This window comes from Lycorma delicatula, chromosome 4, assembly GCF_047948215.1.
Source record: "Lycorma delicatula isolate Av1 chromosome 4, ASM4794821v1, whole genome shotgun sequence".
Lineage (NCBI taxonomy): Eukaryota > Metazoa > Arthropoda > Insecta > Hemiptera > Fulgoridae > Lycorma > Lycorma delicatula.
In genome coordinates this window covers 95,206,339-95,226,204 of record NC_134458.1, presented here as the reverse complement: position 1 = coordinate 95,226,204, position 19,866 = coordinate 95,206,339, and the positions used below count along the sequence as shown (strand labels likewise).

The window sequence follows — 19,866 nt, the reverse complement described above, 5'->3', positions numbered from 1 at the left end:
GATAAACATCATAAAAACCCCTTAGGAGGTCTATACAGGTCAATTATTGAGACAAGTGTGTTCCGAAAATAAATTTATTCTATTTTTCCTTTCATATCTTTTGAAAATATTTGTAGCTAAACTCACCCGTTTAACAAACTAACTATTAATCGCTAATTTTTTATCATATTTAGCCATAAAAATGTCCAACGGTTTGCAGCTGATGGGTTCGTTTTATGCGCAAAATTTCTGTATTGAGTTTTACAAGCAAAGAAAACTTTTAAAAAGCTTCTCACTTACTTTTTGATAACAAAAATTAAAACTTTTTTATCAACCTAATAGAATTCAACCGGAAGATGCAGAAAATGACCAACCGGCTTAAAAGGAATTCAACACCAGATTTTAATGTTTCTTAACTTCTTTTTTGTTAAAATAAAATTAAATATTTTCAAAGAATTATGAAGACTGTATTTTAAAACATAACGTATTGCAGTTTTTTACATCATTAACAAAAAAGAAAAGCCCGTTATTTTTATTTTGAAATGTTGTTTTAATCAAGCGGAAGGGCGATGGAGTAATCTATCGATTTAGACGGTCTCTTTATCTCCCTCTCACCCGTATTCTTAACGTATTTCCGACGTTGAATATGACGTTTTTAAACTTCGAACCCCTCTGGAAAGTCCTCGATGTTTCAATCGAATTTTCCAAAAGATTGTCATCAAAAATGTTTGATGACAAACCCGAATTAGGTCTCAAAACCTGGAGGACGAATAGTCCGAATTCACCCGAACCGAATCGGTAAATTACTCGACATCGATATAGTATTTTAACACGACAGTATCGTAGTTTTATAAAATTGGTGTTAACAAAATTTCAAATTTCTTGAAGACATATAATTAAAAAAGAAAAAACCTCCGATTTTTATAATATTTTGAAGCTAAATGTTGTTTTAATAACTCCAGTTTTTAGTACAAAAATTTAATTAATTTGAATAAATCGTATCAAAATCGGTGTTGAACAATTTATAATATTTTAAACCGAAATGCTTTTATTTTTCAATGGTTCTGAAAGAACTATCGGCAAGTGTAAAACATACGAAAAAATCGGTATACCGCACGAGTTACACAAAGTAGAATTTCATCATCAAAAGGAAATCCATAATCATCATACTAATCGTTTTTGAGAAATTTAGCTTTAAAATTTTGGTAAGTATCGGTTCCGCTTATTACTAAACCTACTTCGTTTGCGACGAAGTAGGTTTTAGATTTGGCATAAGCCGGTTTCTGTAAAACAATATCTTTTAATGTGATCCATAAAATGGAATTATATGACAGTTTCTGGTGTGTTTTATTAAATTAAGCTATAGTAAAAATGCAAAATTAATTTCATCCAATATTTACGCTATTTCTATTCTTTCTATGACAATAAATATATATTTTATTAATATTTATAAGTATGATCATTGTAATATAACAAATATAATGATACAATGAAAATATTATTTGTTACAGGTTGGATATTGTTGAAAATAGCACACGTATAAAATTACAAGAAGAAAAGAACAGGGTAATAATAATGTAATGGAAGCAGATTATTATTATTAAATATCTACGTGGATAGTGATCGATCAGTGACATAGTGATAAATAAATGTAAAATAAGGCGTGATAAAATAACAAAAAAATTATAATAATAAAAAAACATTGATCATTTTTATTTTGTAAGGGAAAAATGTATATACATACATACCTACATATTTAAAATCCACTGTTTGCCGAAACGGAATAGAAGTGATAGATCGAAGAATAAATTTTACGTGTAATTTTTAATAGAAATAATAATAATAATAATAGTAATAATAATAACAATAATAGTAATAAAAAAGAGTAAACATTCTTTTCAAGAGATATGATTACCGGACGTTGAATACGGTGTTAAAATAAACTTATGTAAATTTAGTCACAGTTCCTGAATCCGGTTGGTGGATCTTCAACAAAAGTAATGGGGTGAAGAAGAGGGGAGATATATACAGAGAGAGAGAGAGTGCGAGAGAGACGGAGTGCGTGTGATAAAGAGAGTGGGTGAATGTTAGGCGAGTGAAGTTTTAAAGGCTATGTGTGTGCTAGTCGGGAGGCATTCGGTTTGAGCACGGTTCTTTCCCACTAAGTCAACATACTGGAGAGTCTAGGAATTCGTTATAAGGAGCAACAATGAAAAGTTGTTCTTTTAAAGCCTTCAGTGATTGAGCACTCGATGAAAGTCTATATTTAAACGATATTTACTTTTCTTACTCCATATATTTTCCATCCTTTCAGTGCGTCAGCGGCCAGGCAACAGTCGCACGTTTCCACTTTAACAGACTGCACACGTCAGTGACCGTTTTAAAAAAATTAAAATTAAAAAATGACTAATAGTATTTGTGTATTTTTAGTCGAATTTATTGATTTCTAATACGCCTCTGTTTTTATTTTTCGAGTAAAAAATGTGCAAAGAACAAATATTTATACCAAAAATGATAGACTTGAACGATAAAAAAAGAAGAAGAAAATCTAAATTTCATAACATTTTAAGAACATTGCTTCTACGAAGCTCAGATATGGATAGACAATGGCTGGTTTACGAACCTATTAAAAATTCAAATTTAAAAAGGACTATCTTCATATTAACCGCGATAATAGCCTTTGTACTTGGTCTTTCGATCGGTGTGTTAATACCTTTTGTAATTTTACCAAAAATTAGCCTCGCCGTAAACGAAACGGCGTCAAATATTTTAGTGTTAAACTATACAACAGATACGATTAAAGACGATAATATAAACCGTTATACGATACAAAACTATGCGAATTCGAATAACAGTTCGGAAAAAGTGAAATCCTATAACGAATCGCAGCCATTTCGTAGTGTTTCATTCATATCCGATATACCGGTGGCGGGACAGCCGTTAGGATACCAACGAGTCGTCTCTTCTCCGTCGTTGACTTCCTCGTCTACTTCGACCGGTGCTACGGGGGGATCCGCTGCGAAAGGAGGTCTTTTGGACGGTATATTCTGGTCGGAAGAAATGGAAGCTCGTCTGCCCTCCGGTTACGATGAAAACGACGCCGACAGATGGAGACGATTTCTTCACAACGCACAGGTTTCGAAATTGGAACAAGGATGCGGAAGAATGCAAAATCGACTCATCACATTCACCGACGGTAAGTTTTTATCAGTAGAATTTCTCTTTAATAATAGAAAGAAACCGACGTAAAATTTTGTTATGATCTTCTATTTAGATAAATAATATGTTATTTAATTACTTATTTCTTTTTTACGATCGGAAAACCCAATATATTTTTTTAAATCGATAAAATAATTTTAATAATTAAATTACTTTTCAACATTTTATTAAATTTTTATCATCTTATTAAACTAATTTTTAATTTTTTTGTAGTTTTTATCGTATATTTTTATAGGATTAATTTTGTTATATGATGAAATTTTAAACTGAAAAATATGTTTTTATGAAGTGTAAACTCCGTAGAAAAATGTATTCGACAGCAAAGCTAAAAAGGTAAAGCGTACTGATATTTCATACCTTATTTGCGGTTAAAAGGTATTACTGAAAATTAAGAGAATCGATAAAGTTGAAAATAAAACAGACCAATCGGAGAACTAAAATAATTCTATCGAACTTATTTGAAAATGTACAGATCGGTAGGTTATATATAAAAGCACCGGAGTTAAATTAATTTAAAACGAAATACAAAAGCTACAACCTGTAAGAAAAAAGGAATAGATTTATAGAGTAATTAAAGATCTTACGGTATGGGAGGTATGTTGAGATAAAAGATTAACACAAAATAGAAAGAAATATAGAAATCTACGGAACCAGTCCTGAATGATGTATTCCAAAAGAGATTTTATTTCTATACTGTCTTAGACAAAAAAAAAAAAATAACTATAGAACGCAATATATTTTACGTGTAGCTGTCCTTTCGTGCTTATGTCTATCTACAATCATCAGCAAAATGAATGTTAAGAAGGAGTGAACGGTTGTCGTAACATTTGTCCAACCACTGAAGAAGTATAAGCATTAATATAAAATAACATAAAATTACACCAAATAAATTTAAAAGATTAGAAAACATATTTTGAACTTAATATATATATTAAACATTTGCTAAAACAATTAGAATATTTACCACCGCATTACAAAATAAAGTCAGTTATTCCAAAACGTAGATGATTTTAATAAAATAAAAATTACATAAATATTGAAAAAACTAAATAAAATTAAAACAAAATGTAATCAACAAGTGTATAATTAGTAGCTAAATATTACAGATTTCTTTTTCAAAAAAACAATAAAAATATCATAAAAGTTTAAAAGTAAATTTTTATTTCTGTTGTAAATCTAAACAAATTTAGCTTATTAAGAAATGAAATAAATTTACCGTTCAGTATGTATGAGATGTAAATTAAACAATTAAAAATTATTATGAAATATACACAATAATAATAATTATAATAATAACAACAACAAATAATTATCCAACAACAAATTTATATCAGTTTAAAAAAATAAATATATATATATATGTAACTATCATCAATTCAAAACTATTATTTTTTTTAACATAATTAAATTACATTCACAAAAAATAAAATATTTTTATAACAAAAAAGAAATACTAGAATTCAAGTCACCATGTTAAAAAAAAATTATAATGTAGTATGATGTTCTACTAGCCCTCAATAACAAATCTATCAGCGCGGTGTACATGACACAACTTGAATTAACTGTTTTCACATCACAAAAAAAAAAGAAGCAAAACATAACTTAAATTACGCTAATCGTAGTTTTTATAAAACCTTATGCGAAATAAAATAATTTATCGGTTGAAAGAATGGAACATTTTTCTTCTCAAAAAAGCCAAAATTTATAGTACAGAACAACAAAAAAAGATAAAATCTATTTTGTTTGAATGAAAAGGTTTTACTTCGTTTGTTAACAGTTATTAATTATACGATAAACCAAAGACTGTATTGCAGTCAACATTTTGGCATATTTTAAACGATGCAGCGGATATTTACAGTTTCATATCTAATCGTACGGTTTATAAAAAATCTCTGGCAGGTGATTTGACTTAAGCACTAGCGACTACAAAAAAGCTTTAGTATAAAAAATATGTCGGGTTTAACAGGAAAAATTAGGAAATAAACTTGCATCTCACTGGTTCTTCATCGTGCCGAATACAAATTTGCACATCATTACACTGCGTCGAGCAAAGGTGTTTAACATCACATAAGAACCAAATCGTCACAGTGAACGGGTACATAATTAACATCATTACTCTAACAGAAAGTAAAATAGAGATCGATTCTTGTAGTACATCCGCTGCTTTATATGTATCATCGGCCTAAGAATGTAAGCGAGAGATAGCGTAAAAATCAATGAGCTCTTTTTATCGTGCTGGGTACATATACTGCCTCTATTCGAAAGGTTGGACTGAATAATTGTTACTCTAATGCATAACAGTCAGCGAACGTCACGATAAATTACCGTTGTTCGTGAAAGCAACAATTCTCTCCGATGAATAAACCGTAAGATTGAATGCAGCCGGATGATACGATAAAATATCGGATCAATAAAACAAATCTCATAAAGATCTTTCAATCGGACGCTCCTATTGAACTTTGTAAGTGGATATGCCGTTTGCCTATTTATCCGATCCATTCCTACCTGTAACCGATTTATTTTCCATAAAAAATTGATTTAAATTGTTATGGTCTTTTTTATTTTCTTCTGCGTTAATCTTCAAATGTTCAACGTATTTGACGGTTCCTAAATCTTTATATTTTAACTAATATAATATTCCACTTACAGCCCTGGGTGGCTCCACGCGCGAGCGCGCACGCACATACACACACACATAATAACTCGTCAATCGAATTCGTTTGTTGTAATATTTCTCCAAAACCATATTTTATTGTTTAAAAGCTCTACAAATTTTATTTTTTAAACGGTTACAATTCTACCTTTCATTCGGAAGGTTCTCGATTCAAATCCCGGTTAGGCTTGGCATTTTTCATACTCTACAAAATTCATTTCTGATTACTAAAAAAAAATAATAGTAAATGGAATAGGTAGTTGCAATCAGGAGTAACCCTATCCTAATTACAGTAAAATGTATCCTATTTAATAACAATACCCTTCTTTTTTTTTTAATGAATGTTTTTTGTGCTTGTAAATGTTCAATCATACAAGGAAGTTGTTATGGCTTCTGGGTAATCTACTTTGATTCTTTTGTAATATTATTTCCGGAATAATACAGTTTTTTAAAATTTAACATAAGCAGTTTTTAAATATTAATATTTACCTATTATTGTTCTCGTTATCCACATTACGCTTCCATATTACATTAATCTATTGTTTTTTTGTTTTTTTTAATTCATTATTTCTGTAATCAAATTATCTCATAATTTAGAACGTGTTGAGCAAAACATTATGAAATCTTATTTACTTTTCATTAGGTTATTCCTTTTACCGGTTAATGTAGATAATCATAACGTGTAAATTTAGTTTTAGAATACTGTTTAGTCGGTGCATATCGGTAAAAAAATGTAATTATTTTACTAATTATCTACAAATTATAATACATCAAAGTTATCTTAAAACGTTTAACGGGTACACAACATTCCACTTGTCAGAAGCTATGCTAAGGGGTGATAATGGGATGTTAATGTAGCGGAAGTACAGGTGAGATCTACCCTTTTCTACCCGGTGTCACCTGAGTGTTGGTCTTTCTCCTTAACATTCCTTTACTTTAATGTGTTCTATTTTCTTAATAAAACTGTAGTTTAGATTTTTATAATCGCTAATTTTTTCTGAAATAAAAAAAATAATTTAAAAAACAAATAAATTTGATTAGATAATCTAATTCGATTAGTATATTTTTTTAAATTAAAAAATCAAAGTTACAAAATATTAAAGGTTTAATAACTAGTTATAGCTGTTGAAAAGAAAAGTCTTACCTGATATTTACTATGTATAACAAAAGATAACCCTAAATTACCGAAACGACTTTAATATTGTAAGAAGTAGTGACTTCTTACTAATTTTTCAAATAGTTTGAAAAAAGAAAATAAAGTAGCTTGAAAGGATGTTTAAAGATATCCCGTGGAAGGTAATCTGACCGGCTACCCCAAAATCATTAAATTTTATTTATAAAAAAAGATAAATTTAACATTTAAACTTCCGCTTATTTTATTTTAATCACAAATTCTCAAGAAAACTAAAAAGAGATATATTAGAAATAATACTTTCTGACTAACGGGACGTCACTATCATTTTTGAAAATAACAAATTTTTCTCCTTTTCGATTTTGGTCGCTTTATTACCGCGTTTCGATCTCTTTCTTTCGTTCAATCTTTATTACCGCGTTCCTTTCTTCAATGCTGTTTTTTCTCTTCCGAGAATCACTTCATTCTTTCAGCATGTCGTTCCCGTTCATTCGATCATTTCATTTCCAAATTTTTTTCCTAGTCATTATTCTTGGAAACCCTCTAACATTATAATTTTAGTTTTAAATGGTCCTCTATGTTTATTCTTTTACATTTTTAAATTTTAGGTATTTTTTAACTTCTTTAATTCGGTTTATTTCGGTTTTCTTATCGTAGAAAAATCAACGATTTTTTAATTAACCTGTTTTACTAATTCCGATGAGTTGATTATAAAATTTTCTTGTTTTTCTTTTTTCCTACAAGTACTCTTGTACTACGATTACGCTCGTTTTATTTTAATCGTAAAATCATAACATAATTTTAGGAAAAAATCTATAATTGTAACTTTAATTATATGACTCTTCAGATTACTCTAATTAATGTAACTCTGAGTAATATTAGATATGTTGATAAAACTTAAATGATATAAGGCTTTGTTAACTTCTAATTTCAAATAAGACTCTATAAATCCTAGTAAATCAAGAAGTTCGTTAGAACTTCGCCGGTAAGAGTCCGCAGAACTGGACGGCACGGCGAAGTCAGCGAACTATAATATGACATAACCTAAAAGTGAAATGAAAATGGCAAAGTAAATTAAAAAATAAACATGAAAATATAAAATTTCAGTTCATTTAGATTTGTAATAATGAATACTTTCAAAAAATACCTCGAATTTTTGTTAGACAACATTTTTTCTTTCATTGATGAACCGTGGCACTCGATTATGTTACTTTTTCTCAAAAAGGTGAGTTTACGAATCGCACCGCTAGGTAGCAGTACTTAACGGCGCCTTTGAATTTACGAATGATTTCGTACAAAAACTTGATAATGTACTTGAAATAATAAAATTTAAAATAAAATATACTACAGCTTGTTGTAATAGTAAATGCTCTTCTAAATGAAAGTACTGAAATAAAGCAATTTTTTTAATTCTCATCACTTCAACAAACAAAATAAAAGTATTAGTTTACAAGACATTATAGCTGCTAATAAAACACGACAGTAGGAAAGTATTGCAAATGCGGTAACAAAGATTTGTTACATAAAACAAAAATAAATTCGATTGGTAAAATTTTTATTCTACAATTAGAACTATTTGATCTAATTGGTGGAGAAATAAAAAAAAAAACTTCATTTAATAATGATAATATAAAAAGTATGTCCACGGAAACGATAAAAATCGAGGGTTACACTTACAAAGTAACAAGTGCAATATTAAATCACGGATCTTCGATCGTGAAGGTCATATCAGTTTTATTAAAAAAGGAAAAATATGGTATGAAGTGTATGATATGACTAATGATGACAAATTATATGACTATCAACAAAAAAAAATTGCCCGAGAAATTCAAAAAATGTAGATTTGTTTGTTCTTGAAAGGCATAAATTCTAATAATAAATCTATAAGATAACAATCTTATGGATTATTTACTTTATGAATAAAGTCTTATGGACCTTATTCATAAAAAAATAAAAGAATAATCTAACAAAACGCAGTAATATCCAAAAAAATTACAATGAAATTGTAAACCGCACGGTAAGAGTCTCGCTGATAACAAAAGGATACTGATATCAAAAAAGGTGAGACACTACATTTCTATAATGAAAAGCTGTTATTAATTTAGAATTTCGTTAAAAAAAAATATATGTTAAATATATGTAATAGACAATAGATATACAATAATAGATAATAAACAATGTTTAAGCTTTCCTATATAAACCAAAAATAGAAAAAATTGTTACAAAACTCTTGCCGGTCCGATTTCATTTATTAAACAACGAGTGGCTTGTATGACTTCTGTAAATCTGATATGTATTACACACCACATTTTTTATGATAACACATTCTGAACGTCAAAGAAACAACAATAAATTGTATTTTTATTATTCTTATATATAAAAAGTACGGTAATTAACGAAGTAAGGCTAGATAAATAAATAACCGATACATCTGTTGCTAAAAAAAAATCAGAGTATGAAAGAAAGTAATGCAAAACGCATTTATTTTATTTTTTTAAATTTATATCCTTTAGTAAATATATTGCGTTGAAACATACATTCAACGAAAAAACCGAATTTTCATCACGTTGAAAAGTTAAAAACTTGAAATAATGTTGAACACTTAAAATAAAGACAATGCGAGTTGTAGTGAAATATAAGGTGAAAATTACTTTCAAAAAACTGTGTAACTGAAGAAAAGATGTTGAATCACTAATAAGTCAACATGCAATATAAAAACCCAGATAGAAAATAAATTTTTGACAGAAATTTATAATTGTCAAATTTAACCAATAGACAATAAATATTCAATAATAGATAATAAACAATGTTTATGGGTTCCATATAATGAGCGAAAAATTGAAAACTTTGTTACAAAACTCTTACCGGCCTGATTTCATTTATTAAACCACGAATAATCATAAGAATTGTATTATTTTTGTAAATGTGATGTGTATTATATATAAATGAAATCGGGCCTGTAAGAGTTCTGTAATAAATATTTCTATTTTTTGCTTATTATATGTAACGCCTAAACATTGTTTATAATCTATTACTGTATATCTGTTGTCTATTACATATATTTAACATGTATGTTTTTTTAAACAAAAAATTCTAAATTAATAACCGAGTTTGATAATAGAAATGTAGTGTCTTACCTTTTTTGATATCAGTATCATATTGTTAAAAACAATTTTATTTTATTACAGAAAATTTTTGTTTTTGAGCGGAAGAAATGATATCTGCGAGACTCTTACCGTATGGTTAACAATTTCATCGTAATTTTTTTGTGATCATTAGTAAGCGCTCCATTCTTTAGGACAATCGTATTGCCCATCAGTCGTAAACGATTTGAGATGGTCGAAAAACTTGTTTTTATTTTGGCAATACTATCCATTTTAATGGAATCAATCAGTAAAAATTAAAATACAGATCGAAAGTGCTCGAGCTGCTTTTGTTAAAATGAGGAAAGTTTTCTGCAGTAATGACTCGAACCTAGTACTTCTATGAGACCGTCTTCCTGTTTTAAAACACGGAGTAGTATCATGGACGCAAACCGAGACGATGCTGAAATATGAAGATGATTTTGAGTAATGGATTTTCAGGCGATTATTGAAAACGAGTTAGATGAATAGGATTAGATATCAGTGTTCTCAACAGCACGGATAAAACATTAGAATTAGTAAGAACATCAAGAGAATGAAAGCAGAATATTCCGGCACATAATAAAACATCCGAGAAAATATGAGATTTTGTATTAAATGCTAGAAGGGAAGATTCTGGATGAGCGTGGCCAAGATAGAAGAAGAATCTTGTTTTTCTAAGATTCTCAAGCGGGTTTGGAATGTCTGAGGGTGAAATATTTCAACAGCTGTTGATAACATCAAGATAAAATGATGGTACCCGGTGTGATAACCGACGATCGATAGTGATTACGAAAAAATAAGAAGAAGAAGAAGAAGAAGAAATAGGCTTAAAGTTAAATAAATATTACAAAATTTATTAAAATAACAATTGAATAATTTATAGTAGTATTCAAATATAGAAATAATAGAATTTGGTAGTTTTACTTTCAAACAAAAAGGAAAATTCAACTGACGTTCCATTTACAAAAAAGTATAGAAAACATTGATTAATTTAGTTTTAATGACACAAATTAATAAAAAAAGATACCATTTATTTTTTAAAGATTTTAATAAATTTTAATGGTCTAATAATGTATTTGTGAAGTGATGGTTTAAAATTCAGATGGTTTACTTATTTTTTATTTATTAATTTTTTAAAAAGTTTCATCGAAATTAACTACTCCAGAGTTTAATTGCGAAATTTTAGGGGGAAAATTGTCTACAAAAATAATTAATTAATGGAAAAAGAAATTTTATCTTTAATATTATCAAATAAATAACCATTTGACCGGAAAATGTTTAATATTTACCAATCGCTGTTTCTACAATCGACTTGTGATGCTGTGACCCCATTTGTAATTTAAAAACAATGTGCGTTATTCGTATATGTCCGAAGAATTTCAATTAAGAGCATTATTTTAGGTATTCACGGTATTAATTATAATTAATACCAGCTGCTAAACTATACTTGTATTCAAAGACCGTCGTGTTATTTTATAATCGCATAATTAAAATAAAGTTTTTAAAAAAAATTTTAAGTTTACATTGCCGAATTAAATATTGTCGCTTTGTAACTAAACCGATTCTGAATTTGTAAAATAGTTAAAAATACAATGTTGTTATTTTTACAAATATAAAACAGATTTATAAATTTTCCGGTTTAATCAAATCAAAAATGTACAAGCAAACATTTTTTAATATTTAATTTTTACTTTTTAAAATATGTTCTCTTTTTATGTTAGATTAGATAATGATTTTTTATTGTAGATGTTTATCGTTCCATCAAAAATGTATAATATTTTTTACCATTTTTTATAAGATAATTCCTTTGACGAATACCGAAGTACAAAAAACTGTATTATTTAAGGTGTTAATATTTAAGCTCGATGTTTTTGTATTAAATTTACATAACTACAAGATTTATAATTTGATTTAATTTTTTTTTAAGTAATAATTTTGAAATTAAAAACGATTACAAAATTTTTATACTTTGCCTATTTATTTTAACTACGCGAACTAAGAACTTTTTATATCTATAAATCTTTCTAAAGAATCTTTTATTAAATAAATAAACAAAATAAGTATATGCAAGTTGAGGATATGAAAAATTTATTTACTCAAACCAGTTTTGAATTGCATTTAGTAAATAATTATTTATATTTATTCTTTTCAATAAGATCTCCACATAATAATAATTAAGTTTTTTTTGTGATTTTACTCGAGGACGACCGTTTTGTGTCGCTGTTATAAGTCTTCAGCCCTAATTGGTTGCGTTGAACGTATAACGAATTGCGTTGAACTAATCAAGCAAGTAACATTTATTCCATATCGTTCACAACTATTATACTTAATTTTTCTGCCAAAATGTTAGATACAATCACAAAACCGATTTACATGTATAAAACAACACTAAATGCAGATATCAGTAAATTTTTAAATAAATATAATAATACGATTAACAAGCCTAGAAATATAAACGGAAAAATTATTTAAAACTATCAAGGATCACTTTTTAAACATTTTTTCCAACCAGAAATTCGATTGATAGGAGAGAAAATACGAAATATCGAAATTTTTTCAGTCTAAAAAGTGGAAAAAAAAAGTTTATTTGTGAACCAAATAGTACTCTATTGGACATTTTTTTTATACTAAAAAAAAATTTAAGTGTAATGTCATTATAATTTATGATTTAAAATTGTGATAATCTCTTTTATATATCGAGGATTAAATTTAATAGTAGTCTTCGATATGAGAAAGCACTGTTTTTTTGTTTTGTATTATCTGGGAAAGAAAAAAATTAAATCTTATCAACTTCAAAAAGTGAAAGAAAATTGATCATTAATTATGTTAGCGGATTATATTTTTATGTAATATCGAGAAAAATAAACTGTAATCGACTCCTTTATTAATTCCTGTTAAAAAAAATATGAAAACCAAACAATATCAAACATTTGGAAAAAAAATAGTTTATTAAAATTACTTTAAAAAAATCGCATTCAAAAAATAGTTAAAACTGCTTTAACTGATAAAATCTGGAACTGATTGTCATTGCTAGTAAAAGTTTATACTTATTGAAGCTAAATACACCTAGTTAAAACCAAATTTGACAAATAGTAGGGTTTTGCAACCGATTTACGCAAACAGGACATGTCTTCCTCTCATCAAGTCGGTCAATACTAGACTTGTGAATCCAAATTTTGACTGCCTTCTAGTTTTGCTTATTACCAATAAGAAAATTAATATGCGGGGAAATCCTTGAAAAACATACATATTTTTTAGTCTTCTTACCATTTTTCCTATCCTTTCCTGTACGAGTAAAATATGATCAAAGCTTTACTTTTCCAGACGGTTCATCTATCCTGTCTTTCGTAATATCTCCATATTTATCTTTTAGTGTCATCTTACCGTATCGTGATGATATTTTCCTATCTATGTTACTTTTCCTTTTTTCCGTTTTTTTTACTCTTGTAAATTTCAGTATCCGTTCTACATCCGTAACATATCCAGGTAAACACTATTTTTCATTTGAAATTCCTAAATACTATTAACCTTTACATGATAAGTTTATTTTTCATCAGTTTTTGCTTCATTAACTTATAAATATTCCACGTTTTTGATCGATAGCTTAGGTATTTTTTAACAGAAACAGTTTTTAAATTGTACGCTTTTTGATCAAGTAGTGTTATTATACGAAATCGGAATGATCTTTTTCTTTCACTAAGAGCTACTTTTATGCAATCATTTTAACAAATTTATTCTAATAAATGAAAACTCTTCAAAATGAATATATATGTAAATAAAATTAAGCTTATTTAAATGTATTAAAAGATATAAAATTGTGCCTTTTATACATTTAATAGGTATAAGTTTAATTTAATTTTTTGTATAATTAATTAAAATGTTAGTAGTATTATTTAAATACGCTACATATACTTTTATCTATAAAAATCCATAAATTATTTTTTTTAAATATTTATTTAAACAATTAAACGTACGTTTAACTTATTTTTTTTAAATTAATATACCATATATTAAATGACAGAGAGATAAACACTTCTGCAAACAAAATAGCTTTCTGAATAATTTGATGTAAAAAGAATGAATACATTATACAAAAATCACTCTAATATTTTTACAAGTAGTTAAAAACAAAATTTTACAAATATTAGGTTAAATATTTTAAGTTATATGATATATCTTAAGATCGGTTAAATGTGTAAATTGAGATTTTATTTTAACTCTCCAGCAATCGCAATTCTACCTTCTTGATAAAGGAAGATAAAGGGGATCGATTGTAAAATTCACCTCTTTCTATTCCGTCATGAAATCTATACTTTATTTTTACAACTATATCATGGGTGTTTAATGGAGGTATAATTTCACGGACATATAAATTTTTGTTTCAGGGGAAAACTTAAAACTATTTTATATATATATTAAGATTGTGAAAAATTTAACGGTAGATGGAAAACTGTACTAAAAAAATTTTACATTTTGACATCAACCTTATCTCAGGTTCAGATTTTGAATACAGGCATATTTACGAGTATACTCGTAGTACATGAAAAAAGTACAACGGTTAATCCAGCTTGAAAGAACTAGTTAATCGAGCTTGAAACTGTTAGTTTAGTGTTTGGAATTACTCCAGAAAATCAACTCAAATGAGAAAAGTCTTGTACGATTACAATACTCATGGATTTCATCCTTAGGTATCCCAAGGATATTTAGGTAAAAAAAATATAAAGTTATAAGATAGTAACCAGTTCCTTTCTTCTTGAAAAGCATACGTGACGAATGAAATCGCAGAAGAAACCTGTACATGACAAAATTACTGTATTTTTTTTTTAACAAAATCCTAAATTAATAACAGATTTTTATAATAGAAATGTAGTCTCTCACCTTTTTTAATATTAGTATAATTTTGTTATCTGCGAGACTTACCGTACAGTTTACAATTTCATTGTATTTTTTTTTTTTGGATACTCTATTTCTACTACTATTTAACCTAACACGACTTTATCTTCTTGAAAAATGAACATAAAATTCTAAATTTACGACATATTAACTGTCTATCATATTAATATCTAGACATATTAACTGTCATATTAATTTACGACATATCTAACGTTTTCTTACTGTTCTTGTCCAGTTTTCCCATTTTTAGACCAATATTTTCCGGTTATCAGACATTATCTAAGTAATACTATCTCAGTCAGTAATAATTATTTCTTTAAATTGAGTAACTAAAAATGTTTTTTTTTTTTTACTCTAAGCTGAATAAAAAGACGTGTTGAGTAATTAAAATGAGCCATTATTATGACAGGATAGAAGTGATATTACGAAGAAAATTCTTTTAAAACAATTCCGACAAAGAGGGAAATGCACTGAAACATCATATAATAATATATATTAGGTGGATTACATTGTGAACCGTTGCTCATAAGACAATGCAACAGGTAATCATTTTTTTTTTACAAGAGTTACTGTACATCGCCCGCTTTGGCACGATATGTTTCATTGCATTTTTATTTATCTTCCACCACGTAATAATGCTTTCCTTTCTTTTCATTAGTATTCATGTTTTCTTCCTCAGGATACCGATACGAACAAAATCAGATTTTTTTAAGTTCTGAAAATAACTATTCCTGACAGAAATAGCTAAAAACTGGCTGATAACTGAAAAATTGTTCAATTTATAAATAGGTTAAAGAAATGAGAAAAATCAGTCGTTAGGAAGATAGTAGAGAATCTTTCTGTACCTTTTTCTGTGGTTTAAAGTAGATTTTGCTTAAAAAATCAGTCACTATTTTTCTGTAGTTTTTTTGAAGTAAAACTTTAGTACTGTTTATATTGTACAGATTAACAAAAACGAAATCGGGGAATGAAATAAGATTACTGGAATTTTTACTTCAATTTTTATACTACAAGCTCATCTGTAAAGATGTAACAACCCGAAAAGTACAGTTATTAACTTTACAAATTATGAATGAAATAAAATAGATAGTGTTTAAATAAAACGGAATATTATTAATGAAAGAGTTGAATTAACAAATTTATATATTTGTATATATATATATATATATATATATAAAACAAATATAACAAAGAAACTTACATAAACAATTCTAAAATAAATAATAATAATAACAATGAGATTGGTTGTTAATAAAAGATATCGTTGTATATCTCTAAATTTATATTTATAAATAGGTCCAACGTGACATTCTAAAATAAAATATTGATGAAAAGATTTCGGGATACAATACAGAATAAAATGTAGTTTTAAAAGAGAAAGATTACACCATATACAACGATTTTTTCTTCTTCTTCAATTTATGCAATAACCCTATTTTATTTCACGCAATAACCCAAAACATTATAAAAATACAGTTAGCCATAGGTCAGCCACGATTTAACGTGCGACAGAGGCTGTACCTCAATTGTCTGCCGCCACACCGAGGGAGATAGAACGCCATAGATAAAGAAAGATATAGTAATATAACCGTTTAACCTATCTTTTGGCTGCCTTATAATTATTAATACGAAGGCAAATATTTTAAGAATTATTTTCAACTAATATTATAAATATTATTACAAAAGTAACGAGAATTTATTTAATATTATTATTTTTTTTTATAGAAATGAAGTTTTAGTTTTTCGCATTTCTAATACTCAATTTTCAATCAACAAATTAATCTTGCTGTACAGTTAACAGTATAAAAAGTTCTTATAAGCTTTCAACCTACACAGTTTTTTTTAAACTTATCAGCTCTTATACAAACCCAGATAATACTGAACAAGCGTACCACATATCATTACTGCAGAGATTGTAACCGCAGCTATTAGGCGTCATCAATGACTTCTGATGCCGAACGCGCTGCGCTGCACAGTGTTAATCGAAACTTTAGTCACTGATAAGATTCCAAAATTTATAAATTATTAAAGTACCTATATTAAATTTAAAAATTTTCTTTCTAATTGGAATCCATACATATTGTATAATAAACGTTAAACTTTATTCTGATTGATTATACAGGATTTTCGCGTAGTACATAAAAATATATTTTTTAGGAACTGGTGGTTTATTACAAAAAAAAAAAAATAATAATAATAAACTGGTTTAAAAAACCTTATCCTTTAAACCATAAGATAAAATGATACTTTTCAGATTCATGTTTAAATTTTGACTTTAAAAAAATGGTGCTAAATTACAGACCTCTAATTTTATTCAAACCTCAAAAAATAAAAATTTAAAGACAGATTTAACGTTTTATTGCAGTTTTTTTTTATAAAATTGTATTTATAAAACGTTGCTCATATGAAAAAAGATCGTTTATAAGAATTGCATAAAAGATGAGGAACCTGTACTTCTATAAAAAAAAAAAATAAATAAATGAATGCGAAGTAGATTTCACAAATCTACTAAATTCTTTACTAGATTGTGAAATCTACTAAAGGTCTCTGGAATACGAAAATTTGCATGATTTTTCATCCTGAGTTCCCTAGCAATGTTCTCGAGAAAAGTTCCTTCAATAACAAAATGATATTGAATAACATTCTGCAATAATAATTTAATATACTAAGCAATGAAAATAAAAGTATGAAAACTATTTTCAAATAGTTTGCGTATGAAAAGTAATTTTAAGAAAAGACTTCATTTACGTGGAATAAGTTACAACGTGATCCCAGAGAAAATTCTTTTACCAAATATATAAAGAACTGCCGAAATCCATCCATATGGTGAAGAATAGTTTCAACGACCAAAATAATTTTCTTAAGGGTCGAATTCAGAAACCTTCTCCAAAAGTAATTAAAAATGTTTAAATGGGATGTTTAAAAGTAATTCAAAAAGTTGTCATAAACATTTATCCAGAAACATTTTTTTTCCGTCGGTTTATCTCCATTGTGTTTTTTTTTTTTTTAGTACAAGTCTATATATAAAGAACAGAAATAAAATACTGTAACAAAATTCGCTTTGAACGATTAAACCGACACTTTACGAAAAAGATAATAAATAAATTAGATATTTTTTTGTTACCGATTTTCAAAATGACGAACGTATTAATTTAAAAATCTTTAAATCTCTTCACCGCTTTTTTTATTCCCAAACGTTTTCCGTCAACTTCAACGAAAATAAAACACGCAAACTTGTTGTTAATCATTTATTATTATCAAATATCTAAAATATCCCATAAGAAGAACACATGTAACATTTTTTTGTATAAATATATGGCGCTAGATGACAAAATTAGTTTTTTTGATTTAATAAAACAAAAAAGAAAATTATGATTATAAAAGTAATCAAATTATTAAGAATTATTTCAATTTATTGTTCAAAATGAGCTCCATGACAGTTCGTACGAAACTGAATGATTTAAACAATGAAACGACTTATTTCGTAGTATTTTTTATAAGTTTAAATGCATTTAAAATCGTTTAATTCTAATTAATTAATGAAGTTTTGTTTATTTATCAATAAAATTTGAATTTTTTAAAACCGTTATTTTCTCGCTCAAAAACTATATAAAAAAAAAATGAAAATCAAAAAGTAAATAAGTAAAAGTAAATAAGTTGAAAGCAATAAAATCAAAAAAATAAATAATCAATGTTTATGTTAGTTAAAAGTTAAATAAATTATTTTCTCACCAAACTAATAAGACTTTTTTTTTTTATTGCAATTGTTTTAAGTTTCAGTTTAATCAAAACAATAAAAATAAATCTCCCAAATTAATCGTAAATTTTGCCTAATTATTTTCGTTTACAGAACCATATAGTATCGTAATTTGGAAAAACTAATTACTATCTTTTTGTCGGCATGATTTGTAAAGGCACCTTTTCTGAGCTCATGATTATACACATTTTTTTCTTTATCTTGACCTGTGAAACTTTTTTCTACGACCGATCTCTGAAAGGATATTCTACGTTCAGCATTAGCGAAATATTAGATAAAATGCATAGCAATTCTTCTTGATGTTAAAAGCGTTTTCATACACGGTAGCTAAAAATTAGAGAAGCAAATACTGTTACAAATCTGCATGGTAAACCCTACCAGCCCGATTCCTTTATTGTACTCACAACAGAAAATGGTTCTATAATAAACATCACTATTCTTAGAGAAAGCAATACTAACTTATGTCACTCATACCAAAGATGCATACATGCATCAGAAGAAGAGGAACTGGGATAGATAGTGTATTATCTTAATATATATATATATATATATATATATATATATATATATATATATATATATATATATATATAAGCACAAATATTATAATATCCTAAAAAATGTATGATTCTCTATGACAACGACACACAAGAAGCTTTTCGTCAGAAAGGGTTCTGAGTTATTATTTGAAATTTCACAAAAAAACATTACTTATAAAATTTGTTACAAATGTAACAAATTACATGGGCGTAAACGTTTTTATTAAATTGTTCGGTATTTGACACATAAATAAAGAAAAACTATATTTTAATTAAGAGGGGTTGGGCAGGGATCCTGTCAAAAATGAACATTAGGACATACATAAGATTTGAAAACAGTTTAAGATAAGTTTAACCGCCAGATTTCGTTAAAATACTATAACCTATTCCTATAGAATACGGACGAAATCAAGTGGACTTAACTGGTTTTGACCCGAAGATTAAACACAGTAAAAAAGTAATTTTAATAATGAAAAATACATAACTAAGAATAATTTTTATATATGTACATTATACTGATTTTATCGATCGTTGTATTATTTATTTTTTGAGGTTTTAGGGGCATCTAT

The 19,866-nt window shown here is 27.3% G+C and overlaps 1 protein-coding gene across 1 annotated transcript in view; it reads left to right on the top strand.

Annotated features, from left to right (window-relative positions):
- The window catches only part of fj (four-jointed box kinase), a 124,957-nt gene that overhangs the window by 46,177 nt on the left and 58,914 nt on the right, over positions 1-19,866 (top strand). Inside the window, exon 2 of the mRNA XM_075363699.1 lies at positions 1,491-3,175. Within this exon, the coding sequence (XP_075219814.1) occupies positions 2,461-3,175 (715 nt within the window). The 5' untranslated portion in view covers positions 1,491-2,460. The remainder of the gene's footprint in view (positions 1-1,490; positions 3,176-19,866) is intronic.